The 15,657-nt window shown below is 40.6% G+C and overlaps 1 protein-coding gene across 5 annotated transcripts in view; it reads left to right on the top strand.

The window, feature by feature from the left end:
* Positions 1–15,447, top strand: part of TBC1D4 (TBC1 domain family member 4) — a 623,735-nt gene extending 608,288 nt beyond the window's left edge. For all 5 annotated transcript variants that reach the window (XM_085622014.1, XM_085622012.1, XM_085622013.1 and 2 more), the window contains 3 exons: positions 3,087–3,256; positions 10,106–10,282; positions 14,322–15,447. In XM_085622014.1, coding sequence (XP_085478140.1) covers positions 3,087–3,256; positions 10,106–10,282; positions 14,322–14,555 — 581 coding nt within the window. In that variant the 3' untranslated portion in view covers positions 14,556–15,447. The remainder of the gene's footprint in view (positions 1–3,086; positions 3,257–10,105; positions 10,283–14,321) is intronic.
* The last annotated feature ends 210 nt before the right edge of the window (positions 15,448–15,657 follow it).

The raw sequence follows: 15,657 nt of genomic DNA, 5'->3' as shown, positions 1-15,657 counted from the left end.
AAATGCCCAAAAAATAAATACCATAAAACCGGGAGCCCTAATCATAATCCAGAGATTCCAATGTGTTAATGTTATTTGTGAGGGTTTTTAAACTGTTGCATCTTTAACACACGTAAGGGTCTACTTTCAGGGAGTGGAAATCTTATTTAATCTTCGTCAAACCATGTTGAGCCATTTTCAATGCCTTGTTGAAGTTTGTTTTCCAACTTTGATTACCAGGGTTACAGTAAACCACTTTAAAAGGTCTGGGATATATGCTTATTCCACTTCTTGGGTGATTGAAATGTTTAAATAATGTTTTTATTACTCCGGCATTTTAGGGTATGCAAGATATTTTTTAGTTCTATTGATTGTCCAATGGTCCGGAATAGCATTCACTTGAAAATCAAGTTACAAATGCAAAATTCCTGCAAGGCTGACTGATTTAAATAAATAAACAAATTCCAGTCCAAGGAAGCTAGCTGGGGCTAATTCTACTTGTTTATCTTAAACATGTATTTAACTGTCAAACTACAAACATAAAATGTTTACATAGTATGGCACAAAAACTGAGAAGTATTTCATAACAGAGAGATTGCTTACGACTATGGCTTTAAATGCTAGTGGTCATTCAATGTGAGTTAGAATCTCCACATTCCATTTCACTTCTGTATGTGTTATATATATATGTTATATATATATATGTGTGTGTGTGTGTGTGTGTGTGTTTGAGGGGAGAATTGGTGGATATATATATATATATATTTTTTTTTTCTTTTCACCTGTTTCTTTCTGCCATTTTGTTTTCTATGTTCTTGGCATTCCCGCTCCCTCTTTTCTTAGGCTATCCCTTTCTTCCATTTTTCCCACTTATTGTGTTCATCTTGCTTTGGGATCTCTCTATTTTCCTTGCAATGGGTACCTAATGGACCAAATCTTCCTTTCTAAACAGCAAACGTTTGGAAGCGTCATCTCAGGACACCATGGCAGGGATGGGTCATGTATTTATTTTATATCAGTGTTCTCACTTTGTCTTTAAATCTCTCTGATAGAACTTGTGTGGTACCTTTTGGGTCACAACTTTCTGGATAATTTAGTCCATATAGTTTATTTTGTTAATTCATCTTATTTCTTTTTTTCTTACATAGGCAACCAGTTGACCATGAAGGATACCCATTATGGGCCAAAAATGTGACCAATCTCAAAATACATTTTTACTACTCACTGGCCTCCAACCAGATTGGGGTGTTTGCTTTCTGTTGTATTCCTTGTGTACTAAACTTTAGCCAAGATGTGCAACACAGTGCCATACTGGCAGATGTGCTAGGCGTACGGCAACCGAGAGTGCCTAAGGTTTAATACTTGCAAAGTTGATATATTAGTAAATAATTTATGTAGAAGAGGCCACTGCTGCTCAGCTGCCCAGTTTCTAATTGAGGGGGTCAGTACTTCCAGCCCTTTACCTAACCCACCTGTATTTTCTCTTTCCCCTTGTTAGTTTAGTTCCTTCATAGTTATCACATTTTTAAAATTACCCAAAAACAAACAAAATAGACATCACTATTACAAACACCGCATCATACAAGTATAAATAAAATACAATAATAAACATTAAAACATGGTAGAACACTTCTAAAATCTGCAGCACTTTCAAAGGAATGTCTTTAGCGCTGGTGGCGCATGATGCAACAGTATTTTTTGGCGCTTCCTGCCCTATGACCTCCTTCACCATTACTTCTCTTACTACCACTCTCCAACCGTGCACCTCCTCTCTCCATAGCCTCTCTCTGACATACATTTAATGTTTTATAGTGCTACTCATAGTTCACTCACACTCTCCTCTACGATCTGCATGGTACACGTTCTTTGCATCAGGCCTATTAAAACCTCTGCACTACTTTATCATGAGTCAAAACTGCCCACTGTGCAAAAATTCCGACGTCTCTCCAGTAGGAACATGAATCACCGGAGTTATCTTGACATTGTTATTGTTACCTGAAAACTGATGAAGGCACAAGGAAGTTTATGCGCTTTTAAACCAAAAATTATTTTTAAACACTGTGGCACCCACCAATTTCAGCGCCAGGTGCTACTCCACCAGTCACACCGCCCTGAAGCCGGCCCTTTCCCCATATATGCTGCAGTCACCAATAATTTAGCAGATGACGTAACATCCTATTAAACTTAAAATACACACTGTATATTTACCCACAACAGCCTATCAGTCCCCCTTACCGTTTATTGCTACATGCTGTTATAGTTAATACATTTATTAAAAATAATGTCCATATATTTGTTCAAATAAGAAAACATTTGAACAAAGGTTTCATTTTATATTGCTGAAAATAATCATTTCTGGACCCGCTCAATTTCAGTTTTTCTAACATGATACTTCTTAATTACCCATTTAATCGGTCCAGCGTTCATCATACTTGACAAAAGAAGATGCATGGTAAACTGCCTCTCACTAAACATGGTACAGGCTTCATTAATGTTCCATCCTAGGAGAGTCAACTCAACCATTTTGACAGCAAGGTTTGGGAATCCACCAGTAAATTATAAAAAGCGGATCACTGCAGCAATATATCTTTTTGTAAACAAATGTTGAGGGTAAACCCAAACCGACATTGAGGGTTTGCTGCATTAATATTCACTGTTTTGCTGTTGTATGATTCCCATCATTAGAAAATTTAAAATGGGACATATAAATTGTTTAAAAAGAGGGACAACATTGCCATTTTATGGTGCCAAAATCAGAAATAATGAAAAGTTGGGAGGTACGCATCCGAAGCAATTCTGGGGCAGGTTTTAGAGGTTTACAATACGAATAAGCAACAGCAAATGGAAAATTGATGATCTTTTCGCAGTAGGCTCCCAATGCAGTTGTGGGATTCCCAAAGTGAAAGTGTTTCTGCAATCACCGATTCTTCATTAGCGATTAACGAGGTCCCTGCTGCTGGAAATAACTCATAAACCATAACTAAAAGATGTGTTGCAATGTCCGAAGTCGAGAGACTTTGCATACTTAGTTATCAAATAACATGTTTTGTTAAGTAATGTGCATCAATTCAAACTACTAAATCATATGTCTTTGTCTATTTTTTTAGATATCATTTTTCTTCAAGGTACCGAAGTGATATTTAAAGTTGCACTTAGTCTACTTAGTAGCCACGAGGCACTTATAATGGAATGTGAGAGCTTTGAGAACATTGTTGATTTTCTTAAGACCACCATACCGGATATGAGCAAGTCAAAGATGGAAACCATTATTAGCCAGGTAAATTTTACATGGTGGATATTTTGTTTATATTAATGGCAGGGTATAACATTTATTCCTCTGTCTATCTTGACTCTTTACTTCATTTGTATGTAAGGTATCAACAGCACATTTGTTTACAATCAGAACTGAAAAGCTACTAAGTATTTTGGGATAGTATACAAGATTCAAGAACTATGTGTTAGCAGATTTTCTATGTTTGCCTGCTTTGCATTTATTCGGCACGACATACATGTTGATTTGTAGTGTCATTTTAAAATATACATCACCTTCCCTTCCCTCCATATTCTTTTCTGTGTCTATCTTTCCTGACATGTTTTCTTTCATTATCCCTCAAAGGTATCTGCATACCTCATTAACTGTCAGATGATGATAACCATACAGCTACTCTTCGATCTACCCGCTTCCAAGTCCAAATTATTTCCAAGATTGATCACTCACTTTCTCAACTAACAAGCTTTTTCTTTTGTTCTCTCTATGTATAAAAACTGATAATTTATTTCTTTTGATTTCATAATTTTATATGTTCCCTTCTTCAGGAAATTATCTCTACACCTCTGTTTTTTATATTTCCCCAATTGTTTTGCACTACACACTCATCTAAAGTGTTTATCCCTTGAATCCTACTAGGATTATGCATGGTCAAATTATGTGAATGAGATACTCAGGATGACCATTTATTTAACACAGACTAAGGATTTATTCCTCTCTTGGAGCGTGGATGAACTAAAGTATGAGCTTACAGAGAAATGGCCCGCGTTCTTCTAAAGGGTTAAACCCTGATTGGCTAAGAGTTGAATGACAAGACAACCTAGTCTGTGGCACTCCGAATTCTTTGTACTCCATTTGTATTTCCATTCTCTGAGCTTAAGTTGTCCAAACCTTTAAAGAAATGACCACTTGCAGGAATGCCAATTGTTTGGTATGTGAGAATGTGTTGAATTGAAAAATGACTGGATTATTGTCCTGTGGGAAAATGCCTCATACTAGATTAGCAGAAAATACTTAAGATGCTCTTCTTCTACAATTCTGTGGTCTGAGTCCTGTAAGCTCTTTGCAGTCACTGCATTCAGTCAACAGTGGTTGGCGTTGTGCTTTATTAGTTAATCAATGCCTCTGGAATACTACTCCTGAATGTATGTAGCTTCAATATTTTCACCTTAAAAATTATCATAAAATCTGTGTCTTTGTGAAAACTGCCTTACCCCAAGCTCCCCAGATTGTTGAGCAGAGTTGAATTTCCTTATTGTGGTGGCCTTACTCAATAGTTTATCGCTGACAAAATCTTTAAATCTTTGGAGAGTATCCAGTACAGAGCTGGGCTTCTCTGAAGAGGTCCACCGGTTATAGAACACCAGTCTGATCACTCTATTTAGGCAAATATGTTTTGCTTCTGCTGCCAGTAGGTTAAGAAAGGTCTCTATTTAAACCTTTGCTTCATTGGCACCTGCTCATCTACCATCTCTGGGACCCCATCATGGCCTCTCCTTGGCATTCTTGAGAGGTTCCACCTGTGTCCTTCCAGCATTACAATACATAATACTGCTATCCTTTGAAATTACCTATGATGCTCTAGACTAGATGACAAGTGTGTATTAGCCTTTCCTCTATTTTTGAAATATTCCTTTAAGGAGAAAAGTTTAATTTCCAACTAGGAGGTTTTTGCGCCGAGAGCTCTTATTAGGGCATCAAAGGAGGTGGCTATATTGGTCTCTGTTTTGGATAGTATTCTTGAGAAGTGCCTTTAGTGAAGTCAGGAGGGCCATTTTGTTCCTTAGACACTATCCCATTCCTTCTTTCTTTAAGTTGTCCTCATCCCAGTCCAACAAGGATCGACCCCTAGGCTAAAAGAAGTCCTACATTCACTGAGAGCTGTGTGGGTTTCTTTTTAAACATATAAGGATAGGTCCTTGCCTTCAATTTTGTAATTTTTTGTCACCAGTACTCTTTGAAACATTCTGTTATCTTGCACAGAGGGATTGGGGGAAAGCCTGCTGTTACTTGTATTGAGGTCACTCTGCATTCCTGCCATATCAAGGGTAGATCCAGGAATCCGCATTCTTGTATTTGGGGTGTCTGGTGAAACTCCCCCTAAAAGTGGAAGGTAGGCTCCTCTAGTCATGTATAGTACCTGTTTCATCACTGATACTTTGCACACCCGGTTAGGTATGCCTTTCCTCAGGTACAGAAAAAATATTAATCAGACGTTTCCATGAGTCCCAGTTACCAAATAGCGATTCCAGTCCTGCCAACTGCCATCATGGCCATCTTTACGGGGATGGATACCAAAACAGCTTAGTGAGATCTAGAATTTGATATAGGTGTGTGGGGTATTGATCAACAGGACAAATGTCCTGGTGGCTAACACCTTTCCAATCCTATAGGAGCTCTTTCAGCAGAGGTCAGCTTTCATCCACCTGGCTAGCCATGTTCGTCCTTGATTCTCTTGACTGAGTTTTTGTGATATCATATTTAAAAAATGTCTTCCCAGTTGGGTAGGTCAATCAACCCGTTTGGGTTTCTGAATACCTTTGTTTTGGTATAGTGCAGAGTGAGACTGTCTCGTTAATGGCTCGTGTAGAGTGTGTCCTTTACACCTTGGTTTACAATTTGCTTTTGAAGCCTGAACTTTGGTATGACATCTCTTCAAGAACAGAAACATCACTTGGAATGTGGCCAAGCATTCTGTAATGTTTGGTGCCTGTAACTGGAGATCAGTTTGTTTAGCAACCTTGCTGTCAGATCTTTTTGTTGGCACATTAAAGGACAGATTCAACTCCTTCGAATTATATCATGCAATGATAAGCCATGGGGGAAATTTACAGCACTAACGTACCATGTGATTTAATTCACCTGACTGCAAATTTATGAGAAGTAGCAGTAAATAAAATGTCCAAGTTAACAGTGGCACATCTAAAATCAGTGAGCACCAGGAAGTGTCGATTACAAGGGCAATGCCAGTGGTAACACTGTGAGATTATTCGTGTCCCTTTGATCCCATATGTTCCCTCTTCATTGTGTGTGTTTTCCTAATCTCCCTGACATAATGAACATGGGAAATCTAATTCATCAGCTCTAGGTGCCAAAGTGAGAAATCTACCTAATAACGTGTATCCCATGTCTGTGACCTCTGAAATCCATGAATCCAGGAGCATGATAGAACCATTCTGTTGAAAAGCTACACGGTCTGAGCTTCAGAAGATAGTAGCAAGAGGACCAAAGAGCTATTACTATGTGGACGTGAAGGTTCAGGGACCAGAACCTGGTGTTTCAGACTCCTGAATGGATCTTTCGAAGTCAATATAAGCGATCCAGGGCTGTTGGGGGTTACTGGGCTCCTACTGTAACAGTTGGAGTAATTTGCTACTGGTATCCTGGGCAGGCTGTACTATTTGACCCCAAACTGGATTACCAAGTGCTCACCTTTAGAATTTGATATTCAGGATAGCATGGCAGAGTGGGCCTAAGTTTGTTTAGGAATAAATGAGAGTTAGAGACTGAGCACATGCACAGTGAAACACAGTAGGAACACTCAAGGTTATCACTTCAGTTAGTGCTTTACTTTATAAAAATGAATAGCATTATAACACTCCTAGAACTAAACCCTACACATAAGATAATGATACACAGGGTATCAGAAACCACAACTCAGTAGCTCCTTTCCAGGCCCAGAGATCTGTTCCCCAAACATTAATAAAGTGCCCACCCCCTAAGCGCCAACGTTGTAGTTTATGGGAAATGCTTACATAACATGCTATTGCAGTTCCTGACGTGAGTGCAGGTCTAGGCTAACAGATTGTTGACAATTTACTACAGTGGAGATGTCTCCCCCCTCATGCTTGTGAGCACGGTCCCCAGCCATCAACTAAGCTGTGCACAATATCAGCCCCCTGCGAGATAGAGCACACATAGAACACAAGTCAGCCATCGCCAGTTTGCTACACTTAAGATAAACCTGTATCTCCTTTTTTACCTTTCTGAGGTTGTGCTGCTATTTAGTGTTTCAAGAGTTAAAAGGGGTTTTGATGCACCTGCTACGAAATTACTCATAACCTGTATGATGGCCATTTGCCCTCCCAAAATGCAAAGTAGAGACCTCCCAAAGCCTGTCAAATTAAATGGTGACAGAGAGTGCCAAGGGGGCAGCATCCATAGCCCTGTGCCTGGGCACACCCCATAGAAGTCTACAAGGCTAAAGTCTATGTTGGGGGACTACAGCTGGTTTTGGTGCCCCTGAATCCCTATGCTAGATCAAAATACTTTACTTTTTTGGTACCAAGGTGTGCACTGGACCAGGGAACAGGCCACAGCAAAGCTGGAATCCGGTCAATTCTTCATTTATGAATCAAGGGTTCTGTGGTATATTTCTCTGCAGATGTGCCACGTATTTGGACGCAGTCAATGGATCCTGCTTCTCTGATAATTTCAGGCCCGAGGGGGATTGGCGGGGGTCCTCAAGGCTTTGTGGAGGCAATTGAAGAGCGCACAAAGGTTACAGCCCAGCACAAATGGATCTGTGACAAAGCAGACTCCCCAAAGTACACTTTGATGGCAACTCTTCCCCTAGACCCTGAGGTCATGCAGTCAGAGATAGGTTTATGTAGTCTACAAACAGCCAAATAGGAAGACCTTGTGCTCTGGAGTTGATAACTACCGCAGATCTCCTTGCTTACGTTGAGCTCCGGTCCTCTGGCAAGCAAACACTCCGATTGACAAGGTGGACACAGCATCTTCTCTACAAAGACATCTTCTCTAAACAAGCAGTATTCACTTCTGGTCACTCTACCACCACTGTCAGTCCCATGAATCCCAGTTAAAGAGGACAATAGTTACTCTCTTCAAGAGAAGCACACTTTGGGTGCCTTCTCGACCACAGAGAACCGCTTTAGGGAATCAGTCCATTCAACAGGTAAACCTCACAGTGAGATCTTATGATTGTTTGGCTCAGTTTGCAAAAAAACACATAGGCTGTAGAGGAAAAACTACATTGAACGGGGGAGAACACTCGTCAGAGCCATGCATCGGACTTCCCATCAAAACAGATATCCTCTCAGCACCATGGAAAACAGTTCCCATGAAAATTCAACAAGTTTTCCTTGGACTGAACCTGTTTCAGTATTTTGTTACTACAGTCGTGACGACAGAAGTGAGTTGGTGATCATAGTTCTAAAACTGCCAGAGACGTTTGTACTGTATTAGACACTATTAGTATATAGATGGAAAGACATTTTGACTATTGTTCCAGCTCCATTGATTGCATTTCTGTTTTCATCGTTTTTGATGACTGTTCCCGTTGCTGGGCTCTTATGCCACTGAAGGTTGGAGCGGGATTGCAGGCGTTTGCCAAATTGTGCAATCCTGCCAGCTTTACAGAGATTTCTGCCTTTTTTCCCTGTGTTTTTCTGTCTAATTTGATATTAGCATCCTGATCCTCCCAGCCCTTGAGAGTGTGTTTTCAGTCCTGCAGTTGGAACTGTCATGTCCCTAGGGACACATGCAGACTGTGGTTCCATGTTAAAATAAAATATGAATAGTAAAATCAGAGTGAAAAATATTGTTCCCAAAAATAAATCCATACTGTTGTATACTTTGAATGGGTGAACAAATTGTGGAAAATAACGAAAAATAAAGAAACCTTCTTAACTATACCTCCCAGATTATGGTTAAATGGGTTGTACATCTGTACAACGTAGGTAAATACATTGCATGCCTTTGCCACGCATTTGTTAGCACACATATGTTTACCACAAATATGCATTTACAATGCATGCCAATAGCACGCATTGTTTTTAGATTTGAAAACCATGTATTTGTGGGGGGGGGGGGGGAGACCCCCCCAACTTACCTTAAATGAGTGGTATTGTCATGGGTTGTAAATGCATATTCGCAGTAAAAAGATGTGTGCTAATAAATGCGTGGTAAAGGCACAACGAGGTAAAAACCTCGTTGAAAAGGCTGTTTCCTGCTTTCATGTACAAACTCATCTTTCTTTTACAGTTTGTTACACCCTTTCAATGCAGAGGAGTTAACAATTGTTCTTATTGTCTTCTTCCTCACTCTGTAAACTGGAGAGCTCTTCCCCTCTGTATCCAGTTGCCTTTACTGACTCACTGATTGCTTTCCCTTCTTTGCAAACTGTATCATTATGATATTGTGTTTTATACATGGTACGTTTTAATTGTATAGCCACCATACACAAGGATCCGTGATAGACATGACTAATGGCTGGAATGTTACTCCGTATGTTTCAAGAGCGTGAGATTGTCTCTCTAGTAGAGTTTGGCAGCACCAGGGCAGAAATTAGAATCTGTGGCTTCAATTGAGTGCCGAGGTCAGCAGCCTGGTGTAGGAGAACATCTCATGAATATGAGAATCTACAATAATGATGCATTACCTAGATCCCACCTAGCCGTCAATGATTTTGCACTCCATTTTCCTCTTTTCTGATTAGTTTGCTTTTTCCCAGTGTTAAGTTTTTTTAACTATTGGGTGCCTTGACCTATTATGTTAGCGCTGTTCATTTTGTTATAATTCCCTGTTTGAGAAGCAGAGCCCTAGTTGTTGAGCATAACTGTAAATGAATTATAGTGACTTAATTTAACTTTGCCTTTTATACTAAATATAATTTATGTCGCATAAAGTGCATGTATATATACTAATTCAAAGCATCATTGTCCTTGTGGCTACCAATAGAGTGGCGTGAGATGTAGGAGAGGACCATTTTGAACTATGTCTAAGTTGAGCAAATGTATTTCCATTGCTGTTCATCTATGAAGGGGCACTTTCTCAGCTCTGTAAAACCAATATTGCCCTTTGTATATGCAGTTGCTTATAATGATTGTCTTGTAGGTTTTTGATATGGATATTTCCAAGCAGCTTCATGCTTATGAGGTTGAGTACCATGTACTCCAAGATGAAATACAAGAAGCATCCAATACCTGTGATGAGAGTGAGCCCTTGCACAAACTCGAACGGATGAACAGCCAGCTAAAAAGACAGAACATGGATCTAGTGGAGAAACTGCAGGTAACGGATAAAGTACACATTTAGAATCACAAGAAAGTTGACTTTTCTGTAATAGGATCGAGAATAATGTGACAAAGTGCCTAAAAACAGCACTTGCAATTTTGCTCAGTATATAGGCACACCTTTACTGTAGTACATGAAGACACCACTCAAAGTGTTTTTCAATACTCAGTACACTATGGTGGCTGACACACTTATTCAAATATTGCCTAGAGTTTAAGACAAGTAGGATGGTATGTAAGCTCTTCTAGGAATGACAATGTGATGCTACAAACACACTAGTTACATAATATCCTTGAAAGCGCCTTTGCTTCTTTTTCATTTACCAGAACATACAGCAATAGTACTTTTGTGAGCCCCCTGTAGCTTATGTACCTTGATATCTCTTCACAAAATTCTCTAGTATCCAGTCAATGTGGATGATATAAACTTTAGGAAAGGTTCATCAAGGGCACAAAAGATATTGAAGATTCCAAAACACAATTCTAATAGAGACTGCACTGCATAAATAGCTACAAATTTACACTGCTTCTCTGTAATATATATTTATATTTTGTTACCTTTATTGCACAAACACAGTTGTTTTGCGCAAGTATGATATCATGCCCACCAATTAATTTCAGTAAGTTGCAGATAGGACTTAATTCCCTTGATTTATATTTCATCTATTGGTTGGCCAAGTTTCACTTGGTTTTCTTGCCCACTAATTTGTCTCAAAGCATGACTGCATATAGATTATGACAGCATCAAGTCACACTGCTGAGTCTCACCGTTGCCCTTTCCTTAATCGGAATGGGCTACTTAGCCCACCATTTAATCACTTCACTAAAACCCAAACTTCTTAATAATAGTTTTGTATTTATTGAAAACATTCGTTACATACTAGACAACAAACCAGTACAAAGTCCAAACCAGGCTTCCCAGCATAGGCCATTATCTTTTATGTATCTTTTTATTGTTGAAGCAGTCAAGAACAAAAAAACAGTACACTGCTGTACACCGATATCATCATACATAGCAATTCCCCCTCAATGTCCATCATTCACTGAATCACACTCCACCCACAGCATCGTGAACATCGATATCCAATGCAGATGGATTAGGGAGCAGTACATCCGAGCCAATGTAGGTGAAAGGAGCGTAAGGATTGCCCCTGTATTCGTTCCATTTCCCCCAGATTTTCAGCCATTTTTGGGAACAGCCACGGCCTTCATATATCCCCTTCTCAGCCAACATGCACCAATCTGTGTCTCTCTTCCAGTCCCCCAGTTGTGGTGACTGCTCCACTTTCCTTAGGCTGGCAATGTTACACTTGGCTATCGCCAGTCCCAGGATCATCCATATCAGCTCCATTCGGTTCAGATTATATCTCATCCCAGATGTTGAATATACACCTTTTAGCAGAGGTGCTCATATTGCTCTTACACAACTCATTCATACAAACTACCACTGCCTCCCAAAACGTTGTACCTCCGGGCAGCACCATAAAGTTGCCCCTGCAGTGATAGGTATAAAGACCTCCAGTGCTCGACATCGCATTTCAGTCGTTCCAGAGGTGGTGTCAGTTTACGACTATAAAACAAGTCAGGGTCAGTTGTTCTATAGATTTCGAGGTATCGTATTCCCTCTTTTACAATTGTTGCCTCGCAGTCACTGGGCCGTCTTGGTATTTGTCCGTGTAGAATGTATATAAGGGACTTACACCAGTTAATGGTGTATCCTGAATAGTGGCCAAACAGGATAAGTATTTGCATTCGTCTGTCAAATGTGAAGACGGGGTCCGTCATGTAGAGCAGAATGTAATCTGCATAAAGTGATATTTTTATCCTCCCAGTGGTCGGTCCAACGCAGGCTTCGGACCAGTGGGTCCCGTTTGACCCAGGCCGCCAAACGTTCTAATATTAGGGCGAAGATTAATGGCAAAAGTGGGCAACCCTGCCTGGTACCTTGTTGCAGTCTGAATGCCCAGGATGTCTCCACATTTACTTTGACTTGTGCTAACGGTTCAGTGTACAAGAGCTTTATCCATGCTGTGAAGTGCGGGCCAAAGCCAGCTTGGCTAATACCTCAAACATATATGGCCATTCAACCGTGTCGATCACCATTCTGGTGCCAAGCAAGAGTACCAGGGCATCCTCCTGAAATTTGTAGGACTCATGTAGGTGCAGTAAGTTTCAAGTAGTGCTTCTACCTAGCATAAAACCATATTGATCCAGGTGAACCAGGTCTGTGATTACTTTATTCAGTCTGGAGGTCAGCACTTTAGCTTGTATCGTTCGTTTCCAACCTGTCCCTTTTGTGTCCTACAACCAGGGAGAAGCCCTGTCCTTTTATCACCGCTTTGTACGCCTCCCATAGGGTCTGTGCTGAGTCAACTGAGGACTTGTTCTCCTAAAAATATTGTTCTGTCGCCTCTAGTAGACCCTCTCTGACCTGGGGTATTTTAAGGAACCAGGGATTAAGTGTTATCTCTTGGCGGTCTGATCTTCTATGGAGGCCAAAGACGTCAGGGAAATGACACCGCATAGTCCATTATCATCCTCCCTTGGCCACAGTTGAAGAGCACGCCTACAGCAAGACCTACATGCCCCAGCCTTTTCTAGCAACAGACTGTGGGCTTGGGAGACAGGAGCATGTTAGGTGCCTATTTTTTACGCTATACGCTTGCTCTGGTGGTGGGTAGTGCACTACTAAAGATGGGCTAGCAGGAGTGAACCTCATTTAAGCAGGCTCTCAGTCTGTGGGTAGGGAAGGAAGAAAGGGTGAGAGGCCTTATTTGCATTATACTTGTGTCCTCGTCCTTCTTTTCTGGCTAGTTTTTTAGTGGTAGGGCTTTGGAGATCGGCTAGTAAGGAGGCCCAAGTCCATTGGGCCCCCATATTGAAGTGGCTCAGCAAGGACTACAACACAAAGGTGCTCTTGTGCTTTCCCTGAGAAAGTTCATCCCCTCTTTTACCCCTAGTCACATATGTGCTTTTCCAGCTCAGTGCACTGTCCATGTTACCACAACGAGTGGCTGCACTTTCAGAATGGTGCCGCCTCATTTCATGCACGCAGTTAGGGCACTGCCATGACACTGGATTACTACTTCATGCTAAAGCGTTGCAGTGAAACCACTACCTTACTACAGGAGGATGTGTGTTGGGCCCAGCTACATTTGAAGCCCAGTTGTGTTTAAGATTGCTGCCCTGGCGGAGTACACTACTGTAGTTTTGATAAGTAGCAATGTGCAGCCGTCCGCTGACTTAATACAACTGAGTACAGCCAAAGGCTGAAGAAGACCCTTCATCTTCTTCTTTCTTGCATTGTTGAAACAAGTCACTGTCACGCTTTGTCTCCTTACTGAAATCGTTCTTCGTTTTCACATATGTGCATTATGTTGTGCTCGTGTCAAAATAAACATTCAAACAATTACCTTGATATAAATATTTGGGATCAGCTGTAGAATAACCAATACTCTCCCACCCATTAAGCAATATGTAGGTGTGCGGTGGCCGTAAATATTGGCGCTCCAGTGCTCCTGCAATGAAGCGCAATAGTAGAGCAACTGCTGGTACAGCCCTTTTGCATTGGGCGCCTGTTATTATATTGTTTCCCCCACTAATAGCCACTGCCAAATAATCGGATTATATGAGATGCTAGAAAGTTCATGAGGGATACTTGAGTGCCTTTGGGCCTCCCCAACTGGTGATCTGGGAACTTGCACTTGCCAGAGCCCAGCAGTGGTAAATCTACACACCCTGTTTTACAACTGCATTCTGTTTAGAATAATTGCCTTCTGTAGGCCATAACCACCAAGCAAACACAAATAATGCTTTGCTACTGTGAAGTGTTGTGTTATCTAGTAAGGTCTTAAAGTTCTAACTTGCAATGTCTCCTACAATCACCCATTATATATGGCTCTAGAAAAACATTGAAGTAATGCACTCATGTGCAACTTGGCATCTCAGCTATGCGGCTGTGATGTGTTACCAAGGTTTTTTATTCTGCCTATTCTATATAAATAATTGCACTTTTATCACTTTCCTTTGAAAAACAGGTGGCTCATGGGAAGATTCAGAACTTGGAATCCAATGTTGAAAGCATTTTGTCCCGGGAGAATAAAATGAGGAATCTTCTACGATCACTCGAGCAGGAGAAGACAGCCTACCAGAAGACCATTGAGATGATGAAGAAATACTTGCCGGACGATGTACTCACCGACTGTGAACTACTGATGAGGGACATCAACTGCAGCCCGAACAATAAAACAAAGCCAGGAAATAAGCCATAAGGGACAGGGCCCTGGTCTTGTCATGCTGCGAGTTACTCTTTCCTGCAGGTCTGAAAGAGGAGGAAAATGGCGCATGCTGCTGAGGACTGAGAGAAGCAGCCATTTTGTGGTCTCGCCGCATCCCAGTGCCGACATTTGCACAACCACAGCAGCACACCGACATTATCTTAGTATGCAAATCCCAGGCTATTAAAAACACACACACTGTTTGTTTTATACATGTACATAAACCAGAAAGGGAAGTAAGGAATTTGCTAAATATTATGTAGATGTATATTTGCATTCAAATAAATATAGGTGGGTGAGCTTCATTAATCATGCTAGCAAGGTGGAGGTCACTTCATATTTTCAGTATTCATGTGTTATCCTTTGGTATTGGCAGTGGAAGACATTTTATCTTTACATATGATTATATAGTAAATAAGACTTGAAACAAATGAATGTATTTTTCTCCAAAGAGAGAGCATGTTTCAACTCTGTGTGTCTATTGTGACAAAAACGTTTTCAAACTCATGCGCGCCTGTCGTTAAACACACTGAATATGTACCTGTGCTGACCTATGACTGATTACCACCATGTTTAATATGTTGGGGGAGCACTGATATCATCTCATGCTTCCGGGGATGTGCCTGTCAACCAATCCATTCGTGTCCATTTGCATGAGGCAACTGGAACAGTGTACAAACCTAGATTTTGGACCTTGAGATGTCAATATGGAGAGCAACAAGAATTTGTTGTCAACTCATCACTTAGCATGCTACTTGTGGTCATGGTAATGTTGGTATGAGGAGCATCGATGCAGTGTGTTAACCAAAGAAGCTCCCCAGATGTTGTATGGAATTTAATGTCCTCTGGCACATCTGGACACGCAGTAAAACATTTTTATCACTTGTGTTTTTGTTAATGCCTAACTTGTAGTATGGCAAAGGAAAGATGTTCACCACAGTAAAGGGGTTCTGATGTGGATGCCTGTAATATTGTACCTAGCATCAGACAGGCGATAATGTAAAAAAAAAAAAATCACTGTGCAAAACATTTCTAAGGATGCAAGAACATGTATATATGGTTTTTATTATTTGGAAATGTATTTTAACATCACTTT

Source organism: Triturus cristatus, chromosome 8, assembly GCF_964204655.1.
Source record: "Triturus cristatus chromosome 8, aTriCri1.1, whole genome shotgun sequence".
Taxonomy (NCBI): Eukaryota; Metazoa; Chordata; class Amphibia; order Caudata; family Salamandridae; genus Triturus; species Triturus cristatus.
This window is presented reverse-complemented; position numbering and strand designations above follow the sequence as displayed.